Source organism: Moschus berezovskii, chromosome 14, assembly GCF_049115385.1.
Source record: "Moschus berezovskii isolate FMDL1 chromosome 14, NW_MosBer_1.0, whole genome shotgun sequence".
In the NCBI taxonomy this organism is placed as follows: domain Eukaryota; kingdom Metazoa; phylum Chordata; class Mammalia; order Artiodactyla; family Moschidae; genus Moschus; species Moschus berezovskii.
This window is the reverse complement of record NC_142473.1, coordinates 38757145-38778879: the sequence shown is the minus strand read 5'-3', so window position 1 is coordinate 38778879 and position 21735 is coordinate 38757145. Positions and strand designations below refer to the sequence as shown.

The following is a 21735-nucleotide window of genomic DNA, read 5'->3' as shown; positions in this document are numbered from 1 at the left end:
GGGTCTGTGCGACCCTCAGTCCCAGCTGCCTCGGCCCGGGGGCGGAGTCACGTACCCAAGCGAAGAGCGCGGCCGCTGAAGGGACAGCTTCGGAGGCGCGCGGCTCTGGCTCCATGCGGGCGCTCTCAGCCGGCGCTTCCGGGGGGGGCGGTGCGGCGACGGGCCCTCCCGGGGAGAGGGCGGGGCGTGGGCGGGCCCTCCCGGGCGTGGGGTGGGACCCTCCGGGGAGGGGGCGGGGAGAGGCGGGCCGGGGAGGGCCCTCCCGGGCAGGGGTGGGGCGGGGCCCGCCGGGGAGACTTGCCGAGGCTTGCCGAGACTTGCCGAGGCTTGCCGAGGGCGGGGCAGGCCTGGGGAGGGATTGGTGAAGGGGGTGCGGCGCCCACGCAGGGGAGGGGTCTGCGGCTGTATGTGGGCCACGCCCTCTTGCAGCTGCTAACCTGGCTTCGGCGGGAGCGGGTTTGCAGCTCTCGGAGCTGCTTCTCCATCACCCAGTCCCGGCGCCCTACGAGCGTCTCCGCCTCCTGCCTCCGGTCTCGCCGGGCCACTTAGCGTCTCCTTCCCTCCCCTGCTGCTGCTGCTGCTGCCTAGCACTCTTCATTTTTAGTAATAATTCTGTACGCTTGCACTACGCTAAACCGTTCACAAATCTCTCTCAGGTTAGAGCCCCATGACGGCCCAGAGTGGCTGACAGGACGGGGATTGCATCTCCATTTTGATGGGGAAGAAATTGAGCCTGGAAGGTGGGGGTGGAAAGCGTCCTGATTCTGTGTCTTAGGCCAGACTGGCTTCGGGCCCGCTTTGGTGTGCAGTTTGCAAAATCGAAGGGTGCTTCCTAGTGGGCGAATGTGGTGTCTTACAGCGTTGCTCAACGCCCTCAGTTCCTGGCACGGAGCGGGGACTCACCCCCGGGATACTGAACTAAGGAGGCTGGTTTTCAACAGATTCCTGCCAGCCAGAGCGGCCTTCTAACCCTCAGCGCTCCCAGCACAGCCCCGGCCCGGATTCTGATGATCAGGTAATGACTTGGATAACATCTGAATGATTTTCACCCAGCAAAAATTTTCATGTAAAACAGCTTTTATCAGACACACCTTCATACACTACCGGACAATTTTTCTGAAGGAAAATGTAGCAAAGAATACTACGAATATGAAGATAGTCATTTAGCTAGTAATTCCACTTCTGCTCGTTTATCACAGGGAAAAAAAAAAATTGAAACTATGCACAAACCCTTGTACTGCAAGTTATTCATTATGGGGTTACATATAATAGTAAAGAACTTAGAAACTAAAGTCCTTAAAGTTCAAAAACAAATTGATTAAATTGTATAGCCATGCACTTGAATACTAGGCTGCCATTAAAAAAAAATGTGTTTTGTAAAATAGTAACAGAAATATTCATGATGTATCATTAAAGCAAATATTACATCAATTTCATGCACACATGCTGGGTGTTGGATTACAGGTGATTTTTATTTTCTTTTTTGTACTTTTTGTACATAACCCACAGTCCAAGCCACAAATTATCTCGCGGGTGCAAATGGGGTCACATTAAAAAGACAGTCCATATTCAGTGGTTCTTGACCCCTCTACTGACACAAGCCTCCAGTACTCATCACCCTTTATACCTGAGAGGCCCTTGCTAGTGTCTCCCTGAGCTCTTCCCATTCTTTCACTCCACCCACTCCTTGGTGTTTCTGCCTTAAGACCACTTAAGGGCAGCACCTCACGTTTACCTGTCCAGTCTGTGGCATCTTGAAAACATGGAGGACCATGCTAATAAAAATGCAAACCTTAGAGGCAAAGCAGCTCTTTGTTCACAAGAGAACTTGATGTGCAAAAGCTATACTGTTTGCTGACTGTTTTATAAGTTAAATGATTTAGTGAAAGTCACTCAGTCATGTCCCGTTCTTTGTGACCACATACAGTCCATAGAATTCTCCAGGCTAGAATACTGGAGTGGGTAGCTGTTCCCTTTTCCAGAGGATCTTCCCAACCCAGGGATCAAACCCAGGTCTCCAGCATTGCAGGCAGATTCTCTACCAGCTGAGCCACCAGGGAAGCCTGTTTTATAAGTGGCCTTTTATATGGTCAGAATATCATTCCTTTTTTTAAAATTAATTGATTGATATTTTCGGCTGTGAGGGATCTTCATTGCTGCACACAGGCTTTCTCTAGTTGTGGTGAGCAAGGGCTACTCTTCATTGCAGTGTGCAAGCTTCTCATCACAGTGGCTTTTCTTATTGAAGAGTATGGGCTCTAGGCGCAAGGACTTCAGTAGTTGCAGCACACTGGGCTCAGTTGCCCAGCTGCAGGTGGTATCTTCCCCAACCAAGGATCAAACCCTTGTCTCCTGCATTGGCAGGTGAATTCTTAACCACTGGACCACCAGGGAAGTCCCTTACCATTCCTTTTAAGCATATGGAATAGTATAAAATGAGACCCTACTCATCTCCATTTGGCTAAGACTCTAAGGTGCCAGTTACTCCCACATTATATAATGAGGTACAAAACCACCAAAGCAGAACTTATGAAGGTGTCTAGAAACCTTCACTTACCCTGGAAGTCTATGAAAGAGGTTGAAGAGGCTAAGAGAGAATTCTGAGAGGATATGTGCAATATTGTCAGTGTACTATGAATCCTGTCCATTTTGTGTCTACGGAAAGGCAAGTATCAGCAGGGCCACTGAGAGAGCTTGGCATGTATCCCTCCAGACTGGGACTGGGCAGGTTGCTGTCCAGGCTTCCCTGGTGGCTCAGCTGGTAAAGAATCCGCTTGCAATGCGGGAGACCTGGGTTTGATCCCTGGGTTGGGAAGATCCCCTGGAGAAGGGAAAGGCTACCCACTCCAGTATTCTGGCCTGGAGAATTCCATGGACTGTATAGTCCATGTGGTTGCAAAGAGTCGGACACAACTAAGCGACTTTCACTTCAGGTTGCTGTCCAGTTCATGCTGAGAAATGTCCAATGGCTTCTGGCCAGATAACTGCTCTGATAGTGAGCAGAGATATTGATACTTTGGAGGGGTCTTTCATGTCCAGAGTTTTTTAAGACAAAGAATGTCTGAATATCTCCTATGTGAGTGTTTCCCATGCGTGAGCAAATTGCCCAGGGTACAGTGTTAGACCCAGCCCATGGGAATTTCTGGAGGGCTGAAGGGACCCCCCACGGGAGAGTTGACTACTAGATTCATAGAGGCTGAGCGAGATGAATTCAACATCCCAGTCAGAGACATTAATATACCCGAATTAAGAGATTCCAAGAAATAAGAAGTGGGAAGCTCTTTCAAAACACCCACAGACAATGAGTCAACACTAAATACTTACCAAGTACAGAAAGCGTATATACAAAGTCAATAGTATCAAACCAAAAAGAACTTCTTACTCCTTACCGCTCCTCCTCATCACCATCCCCAAACCCTGGAGAAGCCAGAGGCATTCTTACCAGTAGAGAATGAGCCTCAAGAAAGTAAAAACACAAAGCACACCTCTTCCTTTCTCAGTTCTAGAGGAGAAGAAAAACTTTCATCTTAAAATTTAATGTTTTGAACTTTTTCGTAACACTGGAATTTTTAAATACTGAAATGAGAGAGCTTAGAAGCTAAAGACTTAAAGTGAGCAGAAAATTCAAGACAGGGAGGGACTTGAGATTTCATCCAAAAGGGCACATGAAGGAACAACCTTCAGTGTTCATAGTGAGAGGATCTTGAAGAATACACTTGTTACCCAGTTTCATCCCTTGAATGTACATGCATTAGTACTTTAACTAACTTATATTATTATGTTATATCCCTTAATACAATTTCTTGAAAGTGTTGCAGTGAAGCTACTATCAATATTTGAACTATGTACATACCACTGACTAGCTCTTCCCATTAGCAGCTGGGTTGAGTTTCAGTTCTTGAATGAAGCTCAGTTCAGTTCAGTCACTCAGTCGTGTCCAACTCTTTGCCACCCCATTGACTACAGCATGCCAGGCTTCCCTGTGTGTCACCAACTCCCCAAGCTTGCTCAAACTCATGTCCATCAAGTCAGACATGAGTTTGAGCAATGAAGCTAGATATAAATTATTTGATGAATTATTGAATGAAGCTAGATTTGAATTATTTGATGGTAACACTTTCAGGTGCCTTGTCTCCCCATAAGAGGAAAATATGAAGTTTTTTGAGTATACGGAATATATCTGTATACTATACAGGTTAGGAAGTTTTTTCCTTTAGATTATCTTATTTGATCCTCTCAATATTACTGGTATAATAAGTATTGTTGGGATCATTATTTTATAGATGAGAAAACTGAGGCTCAAAGAAATTAAATGATTTACTCCAAAGTCAGATTTCTGCTTTTAATATAGGCAGATTAGCTAGCTACAGACCAGTTCTCTCACCAAAAACAATTAGGAAAGATGGGAAAATATTTTTAAAATTTGTTTTAAGTCTTTGGAGAGCTATGAAAGCAGCCAGAACTTGGAGGGCCAGGATCTAAAAGCTGAGAGATTTCATTTGGCACTACTTTTCTGCTTGAAGCATTTGCTAATTAGCAAGCAGTGACTTGGAGGCTAAGAAGCTGGGCTGAAAGAAAAAAAGAAGGAGCTGGGCTGAAAGCAGCAGCTGAGAAACTGAACAGTACTTTTAGCAATTTTATGCGATCAGGAGGAATAAGAGTAAAGGAGAGGAGAGCAGAAGTCCAGGATCCCCAAGGAGAAGCCCTGGTACATACTCAAAGCTCTCCTTTGAGATTCCCAAAGAGCTGCACCCTGAGAGCAGAGGTGACCTGGAAATAGACCAGCCCTCAAAGACAAGCGTATCATCAAGCTGACTTAGTCCCTACTTGGACTAAGATGAGCATCCCCTGCCATTATACACTGCCTGCTCAAGCAAAAGTTAACTCCTTCTGGAGGAAGATAAAATCATCCAAAAGCTATGAAGGATTTCTGATAAGGAGACTGATGATTCTTTGCTGTTGTTCAGTGGTTAAGTCAGGTCTGACTCTTTTGTGACCCCAAGGAGTATAGCATGCCAGGCTCCTCTGTCCATGGGGTTCTCACTGGAGTGAGTTGCCATTTCGTTCTTTGGGGATCTTCCTGGACCAGGGATCAAACCCACGTCCCCTGCATTGGTAGGCTGATTCTTTACCACTGAGCCACCTGGGAAGCCCCAGTGATTCTTTACATATGGCTAATAAGTTTATTTTTACAGAGTCCTCTCACAACATAATTCTTACAATAACCCAGGAAAGTACATCTAGCCCACTTAACAGATGAGAAACATGAGATTGAAACTTTATCAAGAATTCCAAAAAGTGCTTACTAGGTTTTCCAGGTGTATTTGACTTCACTTGTATCACATATTCATAGGCTTTTTTAAAAGAATAAGGATGTTACAGATTTTTGAAACTAATAAAATTGCTAATATACATTTAAATCCATTTTAACATACATTTGACAAAAAATATATGCTTATTGAAAACATAAATTTTGTTATGTTTTTTATTATCCAAATGACTAACAAACTTTCAAATCATAAATGTGTATCACATTGTAAAATAAAGACAAGACTGAAATAAGACCACAGTGTCTTTATACATTTCCTAGAGATTAATATATGAACTCTATTATGTGTTGCTCTAGTAATTCCAGGATTTTTTCTTTCAGTTTGGACACACTTTGGTGTGTCATTACCACTGTATAACTCCAAATAACAATATAGGCAGATTAAGAAATGTAGGCATTCTGACAACCAGATTTTGAAGCGTTCTTCAAAAAGTCAGGAAAATACCATCTGTGTCTCTGAATAATAACTCACTGATTAAGAATTATGAATCACACTTTTGGTTCAAATCTATTCTGATATTTGAGTAAGCATTAACATATTCCTTGAGACTTTGAAGAAATATATTTAAAATGTATGAAAACTCTAAGACTCTCAGGATTCCTCATTTACCAAATATCACAAATTCAGAGGTTAGAAGATCTGAAATCAATCATAAAATATTTCCATTATTCTGAAGATGTGAATTATAGTTGTTGTGTCTTTAACATTTACTTTAGTGTGCTTTAATCATAGAGTGATTTGAAATACCATCGTTTAAAAATTCAATAACTATGATTCTTTACCATAATCAAAGTTGTATGAAAATAACCAGACACAGTATGCATAATTTGTTTTTATTTGCTATCTATCATAGTTTGCTTCGTAGATTTCCGTGCAACCAAATACTATAAACTACCTAACCAGTATTTCAAGTGGTTTCAGATTAACTGACTTAGATCTAGTACTATCAAAGGTATATTTAACAGTTGATCAGCTATTAAAATTTACAAGTAATGTAAAAATCTGAAGTAGCATAAATTACTCTTCCTAATTCTATTTCCTTGAATAACATAAAATGAAATCAATTTTAAGAGTTTTAAATTTTTCCTTTGTGGCCTAAAATGGATTAAAATATCTAGTGATCTGTCGGGAAAAAAAAAAAGTTAAATGGTATATAATTTGACTATTACTGTGTAAAACATTAAGGACACAGTTTTTAAAGTAGCTGATTAAGAACAGAAAATTGACTGAAAATATGACCCTGGCTTCCCTGGTGGCTCAGACAGTAAAGAATCTGCCTGCAAGGCAGGAGACTCAGGTTTGATCCTGGGATCAAGAAGATCCCCTGGAGAAGGGAATGGCTACCCACTGCAGTATTTTTACCTGGAGAATCCCATAAACAGAGGTCTGGTGGTCTGTAGTCCATGGTGTCACAAAGAGTCAAACACGACTGAGTGACTGACAGTTTCAGTTTCATTCACCATTAATAGAAATGAGATCACTGGGAGAGGAAACTGATGGAGCACAGTATTCAGGTGATTCTGAGTTCCTTTTTGGACCTATAGAGTTTAAAATTCTTGGCAGGGCTGCCATTTTGCACAACCCCATTTCATTCTATGTAAATAGTGTGACAAGAAGTTATACAACATTGGCCTAATTTATGGGGCCAATAAATTGGAACATTTATTGGAATGGAAACATCTAGTAAGCAGTTGGATTTAAAAGGCAAAAACTCAAGATAGGTGTTAAGAGTTAGAATTGCAAATATGGGAGACATACGGAATAAAAATTGAAGTTATGGACACGGATGACATCTCCATGAACCAAAAGCAGAGAGAAAAGAGGGCCAAAAACAGAAACTTGAGGAAAGTCTTCTTTTAGTGGGTGGGGGGGGGGAATAGGAGCAAACTGAAGAAATAAAGCCTGTCCTGTGGACTCCAGAGTTACCCATTAATACCAGACCTTCTCCTTGTACTACACCACTGACACCACATAAAAGCCAGCGCTAGCTACCTTCACTGTTTCATTGTCAGTCCTAAAATGCTCTCCCTGACATTTCTTACACCATTTCCTTCCCCATTTCCCCACCCTATACCCTCACGCCTGGCCTTCCTATTTATGGTCTCCCCTCATACCTTGGAAATAAAGTGCTTGGCACTGCTTACAACTTTAACTTGGTATGTCTCTCCTCTGTCTCAGTTTGAACTCTCCCTCTAACAACACTGTCTCCTGCTAACCTGAGGACATTCTCTGGGGCTGCATGTCTGAGTTCAGAGCCTTGCAAGTGGCACTCCCACCAACTTCCCTTTGGCCTCCTGAGTAGGGCAGATCATGTAAAACATACACAGCGCCATAGAAAGAGCATCCCCAAGGAGGATGGTCACTCGGCAGGGGCTCCCTAGTGCCTACAAAATAAAGTCACAAATTCTTAACAATTATGTCCCAATCAGCCTTTGTAGATTTAGATACTCCTATTTCCCTATAAGACATTACACTTAAAATTAGACTATCTGCTCTTTACTAGGCATGTTTCATATGCAAAGCTCTCTCTGCTTTTGCTCAGGCTAGCAGTGGAGAGAGTTGGTTTCCTATTAAATTGAGGCATGTGAATGTGACCAAGCTTGGCCCAAATTTGATGATAAGTAAGATACTGTAGAAATAAGAGGATCTTAGATAACAATATGGATTACCTCCATAATAACCATCAAGGTATTTTAAGTGATCATCATTTTACTCAAAAAGTCCTGGGGAAAATAAAATCAGGCTGAGAATAGATCTATCCATTGGGTCAAGCAAACTCTCTATAAAAACTGGGATGGTGAATTATACTTCACAAAAGCTGTTACTAAAAGAAAAAAATAAGTAGTGGCTAAAATATCTGGGTGTGTGCTCGGGACATCTGGGTACACATTTTCAAAGGGTAATGGTCCCTTAAAGAATGGGAGTAGAGAATATTGTTTGGCTGCTGTCTCTCCACAAGCAAAGCCACAGTTCGCCCACAGGTCTCCAAATTGGTGCTCAGATGCTTTCAGGATTAGGACCGGTAACTGTCAGATGCTCAGCTGCCTGCTGACCTTAGCAAGGGCATCACTGACAACATCAAGGTCATGCTGAAGCTCATTCATGGCGCTGGTTATACTCCTGGTATCTTTCAAGATCTGAATACTCCGTGTATACGGATTATACTTCACTCCAAATGGACGCTTGATTGTTTTGGTAAATTCTCTGTGTAAGAAAACAAATAAGAGGCAATCAATTTCTAGGGGGAAAATGATGAAAAAGGAATACTGCCCATTAGTCTAACATTGAACATATCTAAACCCGATTTATACTTCAAGTCCGTTTTCAAATGTCATTAAGCTTTCCCTTTCCTCTAGCTGGAATGAATTGCTCCTGGATAAAATGCAGAACAATGTTTCATCTGTATCTCTTTAAGGCTTCCAATTTGTTATATAGTAATTTGCATACATTTTGTTTTCCTTATTAGATTATAAACTCTCTGATAGGAAGGAATGGAAAGTAACCAATTTTTCAGTGTATCTTATTCATATTTGCAACCCTGAACATCACTGTAAACAACACATCCTAAATATTTACTGTGGAAGGGAGATAAGTTCCAGGCAGAAGGTGCCTAGAGGGCTTCTAATTATTTGCTGCTTACTTCTGTGACTTGTTACATTACTGGACCTATCTAAGGCAGAGGAAAATTAAGGCATGAGGAAGATATACTTTACCTCATCTTCTCCTTTGCATCTTCAAAACTTTCAGATACAAAGTAGACATCCTGAAAAGTTGTGATGAGACACTCCTGTTTGCATGTAATCTTGGGGTCAAAGGGCTTCACTTTGGCGTGTCCAGAAAGAGCGTGCTAGAGGACAAAGAGTCCGTGAATCAAAGAATACTATCCATTTTCATAGATCACCTTCTTCACACAACTGCCAGAATCAGCACACCTCTGAATATATTACTAATGCAGTGGTCCCAATCTACAATTCCAAACTTACTTCCTGCTCTCTATTTAATCCACAATATACTAAAGCAAAACAAATGAATTGCTATTCCCTATAAATGCTCCACTCTTTATAACACTCTTCTCCATGTAGGATGTACCCAAGGATCTTTATTTATTTACTGTTAATATGGCATCTGCTTTCTACCCAACAGTAGTTATTCCTGTACATGACTTGTACCCTCCAGCAGGTGGTGGGCTCTTTGAGAGCAGGACTGTACCTTGGACAATACTGAATACACACTCACCACCTAACAAACAGAGGTTCATTCCTTTATTGGATACATAATAAATCTCATTGAAGAATTCTCTAGAAAGCACTGAAGTTATTGTTAGCACACCAAAAACAGTGAGGAAACAGCAAGACTTTGTTAAGTGAAAGCTTTAAAATACTTTTATTTAGAAGATATATCTATATTCTGAATAGGCATCTATATTCAGAAAACTTAGGAAAGAGAGAAAAATACCTCTTAGGTAATGCTTACTACCACCCCAAGTATTTTCCACAGTAAAGTGAAGTCGCTCAGTCGTGTCCGACTCTTAGCGACCCCATGGACTGCAGCCTACCAGGCTCCCCCATTCATGGGATTTTCCAGGCGAGAGTACTGGAGTGGGGTGCCATTGCCTTCTCCTTTCCACAGTAAGCTCTTGTTCAAATCCAGAAACTATTTCAGGTCGTATCAATTACATTAAGTGAATATGGTTACGTGCAAATATTTACAACTCTTACTTTGAGTTCACTGATGGAAGAAAGTAAGCCAGCACCAAATACTCTCAGCTGCCCCTCTTGTTTGCACAGACCAAACTCCACAGTAAAGAAGTAGCACTGCAAAAGGACATCAGTATTACTTTCACACTCTGAATGGCTCAATTTAAAAGCAAATTACGACTGTTAGTCACTGACCCAAATTACCCTGGAAAAAAATCCAAGACCCCCAGACTAGCTCACAAGTATTTCTACAATCTGGCCTTGACCAAGTCTGACTTCTCAAACTTTTGTTCCCGGAACTCCTACATACTTTTAAAAATAACTGAGGACCCTGAGGACCTTCCATTTATGTGGGATATAGCTAACTATATTTCAGTTCAGTTCAGTTCAGTCGCTTAGTCGTGTCCGACTCTTTGCGACCCCATGAACCACAGCACGCCAGGCCTCCCTGTCCATCACCAACTCTCGGAGTTCACTCAAACTCATGTCCATTGAGTCGGTGATACCATATTCAAGTGTAAACTGAGACAAAATTTAAATATTGACTAATTAATTTTAAAATATAATAAACCATTTTATGGGCTTCCCAGGTGGCTCTGCAGTAAGGAATCTGCCAGCAATGCAGGAAACCCAGGTTCAATCCCTGGGTCAGGAAGATCCCCTGGAGAAGGGAATGGCCACCCACTCCAGTATTCTTGCCTGGAGAATTTCATGGACAGAGGAGCCTAGCGGGCTACAGTTCATGAGGTGACAAAGAGTAGGACATGACTGAGTTACTAACACATTAAGTTCCTTGAAGGTGGGAATTAGACTTTACTCATCTTTGTATTTCCAGCATGATGTCTTATAAAGTGCTAAAAAATATTTTTAGCATCATTTTTAGAGAACCTATCATTTTTACTGAAAAAAAGGTATATAAACTATTAACATTGTTGTATTCTAGTGTTCTTTGTTTCTCTGCCTTTTTTTCTTTTAAGCTCATGTCTTCTTTAAAGTGAATTGAAGTTGCTCAGTCGTGTCCAACTCTTTGCAACCCCATGGACTGTAGCCTACCATGTCTTCTTTGGATAAACCTTAAACATCTTCCTTTAATGTTACTTAAATTATTTAAATTAATTATGAGCAGAGACAAATTTTCGAATGCTCATCTGGAATATGTACTTTTAAACTACACAAATACCCACATCCCACCCCAAAATTAATGATCTGTACAGCGATTTCCAGATTTATACCGTTGCCAGTTTTTGAACAGCCTCTTCTGAAGCTCCGAGAGAAGCCAGGCCAATTTCTTGGGAGAACTGAGCAAAACTAGGTTCAGCCAAAAGAGGGACATGACCTAAGAGTTCATGGCAGGTATCTCTGAAAAAGAGGTACAAGTTGTCACACTATGACGTTTAACATAAATGCATGATCAACCATTCAATCGAATAAAAACCTGATCTTACTTTTATTCAAACTGATCAGGTGGTATTACTTTGGAAATAGACCACAAAGGACATTATTATAGTAAAGAAATTATTTTGGTTCAAAACCTTGAGCATTCACAAACACATATACATAAATTCACGCAAATACCCATAGACATCCACATGTCACCCCACCCCCACCCCCAAATCAGGTCTCTGTTCAAATGTCACCTTCTCAGAGAGTCCTTCTCTGATCACCCTTTTCAAAATAGAAACACACACACACACCTCTGTCCCCTTTCCCTGCTTTTTCTCCATGGAACTTATGACCACCTGATATTCTATTTTATTCATATTTACTTGTTTGTTTATTATCTGTATCTCCCATTGGAATATAAGCCCTATGAAGGCAGGAAACTTTGAATTTTTTTCAGTCTTACATCCCCTATGCTTAGAACAGTACTTGGTACCTAACAGGTTGTCAATTACTACTGGTAATAATAATGGCTAACATGTATAGCACATGGAACAAGTATTACAGGCCAGGCACCATTCAAAATGCTTTACATGTGCTAATTCACTTGATCTTCATGAAAAAAACAAAAAACAAAACTCATGTGGTAAGTACCATATTGATGGATGGATGCTGCAATAGAAGTACTTACGGTTCTGGAGTGTAGAGAGGATCTGAACTGTGTCTCACATACTGTGTGCAGTGGAAAACTCGAAAGGCTAGACCTGATAAGAAATCCCTTGGTGATAAGTAACCAGCCACAGGACGGATGGAAAAACCTGTGCGTTCTGCAAAGCAAAGGAGAAAAATGTTCACCAGAATAGACTCGTTACTGAAACATTTTAATTCTGCCAGTGGCACCAAGTTAACACTTTGAGGGAGAACATGAAACTAACACATGTCATACAAGTCATAATTATTAAGCACTTACGATGGCCAGACAATGAGTTAAGAATTTTTACACATGACATCTACTTTCATGTTAATGAGTTAAAGTTCAGTCTCTTCATTGTGCCAACTATAAAACTATGGCTGAAAGACTCAATAATGTGCCCAAGGCCACATAAATGTAGATGAACCCAGGTCCTACACTACACCTTGCTGTCTCCATGAAGAGCTTAAACTATCCCTTAGACAATCTTTCTTTTCTTTTTTAAAAAAAAACTTTAAAAATCTATTAATTTAGATCAGAACCATTTTTTGAAACTATGACATTTTTAGCCAGTACTCCCTCTTGTAGTTTCTTTATCTGAACTGACTGGTGCTCTTTCATTCCCCAGCAGTTGAGACTGCATGCCCACTGTAAAAGTTACTTGCTGCAGTGGCTCTGGGGACCTCTATAAGCTCTAATCCTGTCCTTCATTTCAAACTCTCAGTTCAATTCAGTTCAGTCGCTCAGTCGTGTCTGATTATTTGCGACCCCATGAACTGCTGCTTATTTAACTTATATGCAGAGTACATCATGAGGAATGCTGGGCTGGAAGAAGCACAAGCTAGAATCAAGATTGCTGGGAGAAATATCAATAACCTCAGATATGCAGATGACACCACCCTTATGGCAGAAAGTGAAGAGGAACTAAAAAGCCTCTTGATGAAAGAGGAGAGTGAAAAGGTTGGCTTGAAACTCAACATTCAGAAAACAAAGATCATGGCATCTGGTCCCATCACTTCATGGGAAATAGATGGGGAAACAGTGGAAACAGTGTCAGACTTTATTTTTTGGGGCTCCAAAATCAGTGCGGATGCTGATTGCAGCCATGAAATTAAAAGACGCTTACTCCTTGGAAGGAAAGTTATGATCAACCTAGATGGTATATTAAAAACAGAGACATTACTTTGCTGTCAAAGGTCCGTCTAGTCAAGGCTATGTTTTTTCCCATGGTCATGTATGGATGTGAGAGTTGGACTGTGAAGAAAGCTGATCGCCAAAGAACTGATGCTTTTGAATTGTGGTGCTGGAGAAGACTCTTGAGAGTCCCTTGGACTACAAGGAGATCCAACCAGTCCATTCTAAAGGAGATCAATTCTGGGTGTTCATTGGAAGGACTGATGCTAAAGCTGAAACTCCAATACTTTGGCCACCTCATGCGATGAGTTGACTCACTGGAAAAGACTCTGATGCTGGGAGGGATTGGGGGCAGGAGGAGAAGGGGACAACAGAGAATGAGACGGCTGGATGGCATCACCAACTCGATGAACATGAGTTTGAGTGAACTCCAGGAGTTGGTGATGGACAGGGAGGCCTGGTGTGCTGTGATTCATAGGGTCGCAAAGAGTCGGACACGACTGAGCGACTGAACTGAACTGAACTGAAGCACACCAGGCTTCCCTCCAGAGTTTCCTCAAACTCATGTCCATCAGTTCAGTGATACCATCCAACCATCTCATCCTCTGTTGTCCCCTTCTCCTCCTGCCTTCAATCTTTCCCAGCATCAGGTCTTTTCCAGTGAATCAGTTCTTCTCACCAGGTGGTCATAGTATTGGAGTTTCAGCTACAGCATCAGTCCTTCCAATGGATATTCAGGACTGATTTCCTTTAGGATGGACTGGTTGGACCTCCTTCCAGTCCAAAGGACACTCAAGACTCTTCTCCAGCACCACTGTTCTAAAGCATCCATTCTTCAGTGTTCAGTTTTCTTTATGGTCCAACTCTTACATCCATACATGACCACTGGAAAAACCATAGCCTTGACTAGACGGACCTTTGTTGACAAAGCAATGTCTCTGCTTTTTAATATGCTATCTAGGTTGGTCATAGCTTTTCTTCCAAGGAGCAAGCATCTTTTAATTTCATGGTTGCAGTCACCATCTGCAGTGATTTTGGAACCCAAGAAAATAAAGTCTGTCACCATTTCCATTGTTTCCCCATCTATTTGCCATGAAGTGATGGGCCCAGATGCTATGATCTTAGTTTTTTGAATGTTGTATTTTAAGCCAGCTTTTTCACTCTCCTCTTTTACTTTTACCAAGAGTCTCCTCAGTTCCTCTTTGCTTTTGGCCATAAGGGTGGTGTCATCTGCATATCTGAGATTATTGATATTTCTCCCGGCAATCTTGATTCCACCTTGTGCTTCATACAGCCTGGCATTTCGCATGATGTACTCTGCATGTAAGTTAAATAAGCAGGGTGACAATATACAGCCTTGACAATCTACTCCTTTTCCAATTTGGAAACAGTCTGTTGTTCCATGTTCGCTTCTAACTGTTGCTTCTTGACCTGCATACAGATTTCTCAGAAGGCAGGTCAGGTGGTCTGGTATTCCCATTTCTTGAAGAATTTTCCACAGTTTGTTGGGATCCACACAGTCAAAGGTTTTGGCATAGTCAATAAAGCAGAAGTAGATCTTTTTTCTGGAACTCTCTTGCTTTTTCTATGATCCAATGGATGTTGGCAATTTGATCTCAGGTTCCTCTACCTTTTCTAAATCCAGTTTGAACATCTGGAAGTTCTTGGTTCACGTACTGTTGAAGCCTGGCTTGGAGAATTTTGAGCATCAGTTTGCTAGCGTGTGAGATGAGTGCAATTGTGCAGTAGTTTAAACATTTTTTGGCATTGCCTATTTTGGGGATTGGAATGAAAACTGACCTTTTCCAGTCCTATGACCACTGCTGAGTTTTCCAAATTTGTTGGCATATTGAGTGCAGCACTTTAATAGCATCGTTTTTTAGGATTTGAAACAGCTCAGCTGGTATTCCATCACCTCCACTAGCTTTGTTCATAGTGATGCTTCCTAAGGCCCACTTGACTTCACATTCCAGGATGTCTGGCTCTAGGTGAGTGATCATACCATCATGGTTATCTGGGTCATAAAGATCTTTTTTGCATAGTTTTGTGTATTCTTGCCACCTCTTCTTAATGTCTTCTGCTTCTGTTAGGTCCGTACCATTTCTGTCCTTTATTGTGCCCATCTTTGCATGAAATGTTTGCTTGGTATCTTCAATTTTCCTGAAGAGATCTCTAGTCTTTCCCATTCTATTGTTTTCCTCTATTTCTTTGCATGGATCACTGAGGAAGGCTTTATCTCTCTTTGCTATTCTTTGGAACTCTGCTTTCAGATGGGTATAGCTTTCCTTTTCTTCTTTGCCTTTAGCTTCTCTTCTTTTCTCAGATATTTGTAAGACAACCTCAGATAACCATTTTGCCTCTTTGCATTTCTTTTTCTTGGAGATGGTCTTGATCACTGCCTCCTGTACAATGTCACAAACCTCCATCCATAGTTCTTCCAGCATTCTATCAGATCTATTCCCTTAAATCTATTTGTCACTTCCACTGTAAGGGATTTGATTTAGGTTATACTTGAATGGTCTAGTGGTTTACCCTACTTTCTTCAGTTTAAGTCTGAATTTTGCAATAAGGAGTTCATGATCTGAGCCACTGTCAGCTCCCAGTCTTGTTTTTGCTAACTGTATAGAGCTTCTCCATCTTTGGCTGCAAAGAATATAATCAATCTGATTTCGGTATTGACCATCTGATGACTTCCATGTGTAGAGTTGCCTCTTGTGTTGTCAAAAGAGGGTATTTGCTATGACCAGTGTGTTCCCTTGGCAAAACTCTGTTAGCCTTTGCCCTACTTCATTTTGTACTTCAAGGCCAAACTTGCCTGTTATTCCAGGTATCTCTTGACTTCCTACTTTTGCATTCCAGTCCCCTATGATGAAAAGGACATCTTGTTTTGATGTTAATTCTAGCAGGCCTTATGGGTCATCCTAGAACCTTTCAACTTCAGTTCTCACATTCTGGTAATTCCAGTTCCACCCCATTCCTTTGTACTTGAATTCTCCGACTCTGATGAGCAAAGGAATTTTATTCCACAAAGATGGAGATGTTCATTATGTGGACTACCCAGTAGGGTATCCATTAGCCATGTGTGGCTACTGAGCACTGAAATGTGCCTAATGTGGTTGGGGAACTAACATCTTGATTTACATTTAATTATTTAAACAACCATAGTTGTCTAGTGGCCACCATATTTGCCAAGGTAGGTAGCCCTTTCCAACTCATATTTTGTTGGAACTCACTTTTAAGTTTGGTTTCTGTCTTTGACACTTTCCCTTGAAACATCTTTAACTATAAGCTCTGCAGCCTGCTCAAGCTCCAGACCCCAAGTGATCAGCTTTCAGTTTCATATCCATAACAAAATATTTCCTCTAAATCTCATGCAAATGTGATTTGATAATAACTTCTGTAGCATATGCTAGTCTATCTTTGCTAAGCCCCACAAGTTCATGTGCTTTGGTTCTCTGCCATTCTTAATCACTACTATTTTTAAATCTAGTTTTCATAAGAACTACTACCATGAGTTCTTCCCTTGTAAAAACCATATTGCCATCTTCTGTTTAGTTCTTAGTTTTGTATACAGTGGTTGAGGAATGAGAATTATGGAGTTGAAAAAATATGTAGATGTTTATAACAGTTTATGTAATAAATTCTATTATGATTGGAAAATACTATTTTTGAATTTATTACATAGACTGTTATAAATATCTACATATCTATTCAACTCCATAAGATAAACTCCCTTTGGGGCTTTCCTGATAGCTCAGTTGGTAAAGAATCCACCTGCAATGCAGGAGACCCTGGTTCGATTCCTGGGTCGGGAAGATCTGTTGCAGAGGGATAAGCTACCCACTGCAGTATTCTTTGGCTTCCCTTGTGGCTCAGCTGGTAAAGAATCTGTCTGCAATGCCGGAGACCTGGGTTCAATCCCTCGGCTGGGAAGATCCCCTAGAGAAGGGAAAGGCTACCCACTCCAGTATTCTGGTCTGGAGAATTCCATATAGTCCATGGGGTTGCAAAGAGTCAGACACGACTGACCAACTTTCATTTTCACTAAACTCCTTGTGAGTCAAAAACATAACTTCTATTTTTTCCCTTAAGGGTCTAATCTGCTGAGATCAAAGGGGATGTTTATTTCTCTTACATATTGTAGACTCTGGAGATCATTGATCATTTTATTTATGTTAGCGAGGAAAAAATAAGGAAACCCGGCCCAAGTAAGCATGATGGACTAAAAGGAGGAAAGTTGTCCTTACTCTTCATTTATGCTTCCCCTAAAACATCTTCTTTCTTGGGAAAACAATAGACTCTTAGTGTAGAAAGGGGCTTCAGAGATCATTTACTCCAACCTTTCCGATGGGGCCTGAATCTTCTCTATCATATCCCTCAGGTGGGTATGGAACTTTTGCATGAACATTTCCGTGGATGTCGAACTAATTATCTCATTAGCCTGCTGCATTTCAAATGGCTATTTTAGCAAGATCTTCTCCATTTCAAATTAAAAGTTTGCTCTTTCTAGCCAACTGTCCTTTACTTTCTGTTCCATCGCTCAGTCGTGTCCGACTCTATGCGACCCCGTGGACTGTAGCCTACCAGGCTTCTCCATCCATGGGATTCTCCAGGCAAGAATACTAGAGTGGGTTACCATTTCCTTCTCCAGGGGATCTTCCCGACCCAGGGATCGAACCCGGGTCTCCCGCATTGGAGGCAGAAGCTTTAACCTCTGAGCCACCAGGGAAGCCCAAAGAACTATATAATAATCCCTCTAATACATAAGATGAGCTTCAAATATTTAAATAAAGCTATAAACTCCCCTAAATTCCCAGGTTCCCTAAGGATCCTTCAGATTTTGTTTATCTGATACATTTTCCTACCCCCTTACAATTTTGCTCACTTTCCTCCACATTTGCTCCAGGTTATGAATGTCCCTCTTCAAATGTAGTGCCCAATTCTCCAGGACAAAATACAGAAAAATTCTGACTTCCCATGTAACTAGATGTTAGTCCTCTATTAAAAATTCTGTTGTGGTTGAAAAAAGAGTCCAATACTCCTCTTATAAAAATTAATTAGCTCATTACCTTTTAAAAAGTTTGAAACATCTTCCAATTGTGGAATATTATCTTCCCGGTATCCACAGTATTTAGAAAGCAAAGGTAAGTTTTTGAGATACTCCCTGCAGGCATGGGTTGGGTAAAGTTTGTTGAGCTCTCGGAACACAGTTCCCCAGGTCTTAATCTCTTCTTCAGTGAATTCAACCCTAGGAATGGGGTCTCCACTAATGAGATAAAGAGAAGTCATTTTGAATTAGCATCCAATAAACAGTAACATATATTTTGTTTTCTATTTACTATATGAGCATAACTTACGCCATTTATTTCATTATTTCAAAGTTTTAAGTTATTTTTTTGGTACACTTACTGTTTATAGTTCATAGCCAAATCTGCAAAATACTTTCGTCTTTTACGGTAGACGTTGTCTTTGAAGCCCTAATAATTAAAGAAAAGTTTTTAAATATCCATTCTAAAATATACTTGACAAATGATTTAGAAAACATTTCATTATTATGCGAGTGACTATAAAGAAGGGCTGTATAACTTATTTTCAGCAAGAACTTTTTAGAAGTTTATGATCATTTTAAAGTTAATGTTATATGACAGCTTTATATGATAGTGACTACAAAGGTAAAAGATATTATGGATATAAAAATACTACAGTAGCTACAAAAATAAAATAGTTTGAGGAGAAAGAAAAGTACCACCCTAGTTAAAGTACATGGCTGTTTTCCGAGGGCGAGATTTTTTTCTTAATTGTTTGACTACATCTTCAGTTATATTTTCCTATAAAGTAATTAGTAACTACTAATATTTGATATTATGGCAGCTGAATCTAGCCTCAGAGTTTATTGCAAAATGCTCACATATTAATCATTTGCAGAAGCAAATAATGATAATAAAAACAGATAAAATAGTAACATTAGAATTTTTACCTATAAAAGATATTTAATAAAAACAATAGGCAAAATAAGGCATCAAACAGCAAGTCTCAGGAGGAAATAATCAATAATACAAAATAGGAAAGAAGGGGAGGACACCTGAAAGGAAAGAATGAGACTTGTATGTTTAACACAGATTTACAAGTCCCTACTATGCACCTGGCCTTGTGCTATGATTCAGAAAAACACAGCACAATCTGGGTCTTCAAGGAGTTTATTTTAACCAATGATTTTGAAGCATATGATAAATGGCTTGTTAGAGACAGGCACAAAATACCACTTGAACTCACAAGAGAAACTCGAATCCAAAGTATGTGAAGAGGACAGTGGGGGTAAGGAAAGGGTCCCTGGCATTGACTCCTAAGCTAAGTCTCAAAGAGGAGTTGAGAGAGCTAGGTGTAGGACAGAAAGCACAGCACCAAGGACAACGCAGAAATAATAGCTTGTTGTGCCTAGGAAAACATGCACAATCCAACACTGCTGAAGTCTGGAGAGCGAGGTGGAGCACGGTGAAGACTAGTTACAGGCCTGCTAATAAAGGTCTGTTTGAGAGCCTGGATTTTAGTCTTGGGTAATTGGAAGCCATTGGGATTTTTTTTTTTAATAACAACTTTATCAAGATGTAAAATAACATACCTTAAAATTGACATTTTAAAGTGTATAATTTAGTGGGTTTTAGGCTATTGTGCAACCACCTCCACCAAGATTCCAGAACACTTTATCACCCCAAAAAGAAACACCCTACTCATTTACAAACTATTCCCATTTTCTCTCATCCCCAGCCCTGAAAGCCACTAATCTACTTCCTATTGCTAGGAATGTGCCTGTTCTGGACACTGTATATAAAAGAAATCACACAATATATGGCCTTTTGTGAAAGGCTTTTCTTTCACTATGACGGAGATTTCAAAGTTCTTCACCCATGCTGTAGCATGTTGAGTGTTTCATGCTTTTTTATGGCCATTCAAAGGAAAGTAAAATCGCTCAGTTGTGTGCCACTCTTTGCGACCCCATGGACTGTAGCATACCAGGCTCCTCTGTCCATGGGATTTTTCAGGCAAGGGTACTGGAATGGGTTGCCATTTCCTTCTCCAGAGGATCTTCCCAACCCAGGGATCGAACATGGGTCTCCCACATTGCAGGCTTTACTATCTGAGCCACCACGGAAGCCTCATGGCCATTAGTATTTCATTTTGGGGATATACCATGTTTAAGTTATCCATTCATCATGATGGGTATTTGGGTTGTTTCTACCTTTTTGCTACTATGGGTAATGCTTTCATGAACATCCATTTACAAGTTTTCGCATGGACTTATGTTTTCAGTTCTCTTAGATCTGTACTTACACACACGAGGGGTAATGATGACACTCAGGCTCTAGATCATTCTTGTGACTATAAGGAGGACAGGATGGAGGTGGCAAGGATGATGGCAGGGAAACCAGTTAAGGGATATGGTAAGAATAAACAAGGAACAAATTTAAGAAGCAGTTAAGAGGTGAATATCAGCAGGCCATGGTAGTAGGTCAGTAAAACTGATTTACACCCTTTACCCCTTTCTGTAAACATGCCCCAGATTTTCTTACCTTTGAATCTTTGCTCATTTTGAATCTTTCTCTCCATCTCTTTCCTGCCCAAATTCTCTAAGGCAAAGTTAACAGGTTGCCTTTCTCTGATCTCTTCAGCTAGAAGTGTTTCCTCCCTTGTGTACATCTCAAAACAGCCTTTGCATGCCACTTAGCACACTTTTCATATTTAAATCTTGTGTGTGTGTTTATATATACATGATTTACTTTTGCAGCTAGACTATAAGCTCCCCAAGGGCAGTTACAGGAATTTATTAATTCCAATACTTACTTGATAAGATATTATTATAAATTCACTGATCAGCTGGGGACTGTCTAAAGCAGTACATGGTCACATTTACACAGCTAATGAGTGATAAAAGTGAAAGTGAAAAGTGAAGTCGCTCAGTCGTGTCCGACTCTTTGCGACCCCGTGGACTGTAGCCTACCAGGCTTCTCTGTCCATGGGATTCTCCAGGCAAGAATACTGGAGTGGGTTACCATTTCCTTCTCCAGGGGATCTTTCAGACCCAGGGATCGAACCCGGGTCTCCCGCATTGGAGGCAGACGCTTTAATCTCTGAGCCACCAGGAAAGCTAGATGAGTGATAGAAGCTAGATTAAATCCCTGGCCTGTACAACTCTAACACGGACTTGCTCTTCTCCTCCCCTCCTAGGATCCTAGACGTCCATAAGAAGTCCTAATGCTCCAGATTTAGTAATGCTCCAGCTCACGCCTGTACTGTATCACATTTTAATAGAAACTGCAGACACAGTCTTAACTGTAGCATAATTCTTAGAAGAGCTCTCAATTTTAAGAATTTCAGACATGGGACAGTTGTTTTGGAGCCAATGAAATTGGACACTCTTCAGTCACTTGGTATCAAGTCCACCAACATGAAGGGCTAATAACACTTCCTGAAACTCAGATTAATCAAGATCCTTATTTAGTCTAGA

The 21735-nt window shown here is 40.8% G+C and overlaps 2 protein-coding genes and 1 long non-coding RNA gene across 9 annotated transcripts in view; 1 reads left to right on the top strand and 2 right to left on the bottom strand.

Annotated features, from left to right (window-relative positions):
* Positions 1–159, bottom strand: part of SERGEF (secretion regulating guanine nucleotide exchange factor) — a 244212-nt gene extending 244053 nt beyond the window's left edge. For all 5 annotated transcript variants that reach the window (XM_055423265.2, XM_088843042.1, XM_088843043.1 and 2 more), the window contains exon 1: positions 56–159. In XM_055423265.2, coding sequence (XP_055279240.2) covers positions 56–115 — 60 coding nt within the window. In that variant the 5' untranslated portion in view covers positions 116–159. The remainder of the gene's footprint in view (positions 1–55) is intronic.
* A 233-nt stretch (positions 160–392) lies between these two features.
* Positions 393–21735, top strand: part of LOC129554464 (uncharacterized) — a 35653-nt gene continuing 14310 nt past the window's right edge. Inside the window, exons 1-2 of one of the 2 annotated variants that reach the window (XR_008685603.2) lie at positions 393–656; positions 860–1015. This is a non-coding gene — a long non-coding RNA (uncharacterized LOC129554464). Of the gene's footprint in view, positions 1016–21735 lie in introns of both variants that reach the window. The other variant, XR_016038990.1, reaches the window with a different exon arrangement.
* The window catches only part of TPH1 (tryptophan hydroxylase 1), a 30895-nt gene continuing 17146 nt past the window's right edge, over positions 7987–21735 (bottom strand). For both annotated transcript variants that reach the window (XM_088843040.1, XM_055423263.2), the window contains exons 5-11: positions 18642–18709; positions 18302–18498; positions 12099–12234; positions 11260–11386; positions 10049–10144; positions 9044–9177; positions 7987–8534 (exon numbers count right to left, since the gene is read on the bottom strand). In XM_088843040.1, the coding sequence (XP_088699166.1) occupies positions 8360–8534; positions 9044–9177; positions 10049–10144; positions 11260–11386; positions 12099–12234; positions 18302–18498; positions 18642–18709 (933 nt within the window). In that variant the 3' untranslated portion in view covers positions 7987–8359. The remainder of the gene's footprint in view (positions 8535–9043; positions 9178–10048; positions 10145–11259; positions 11387–12098; positions 12235–18301; positions 18499–18641; positions 18710–21735) is intronic.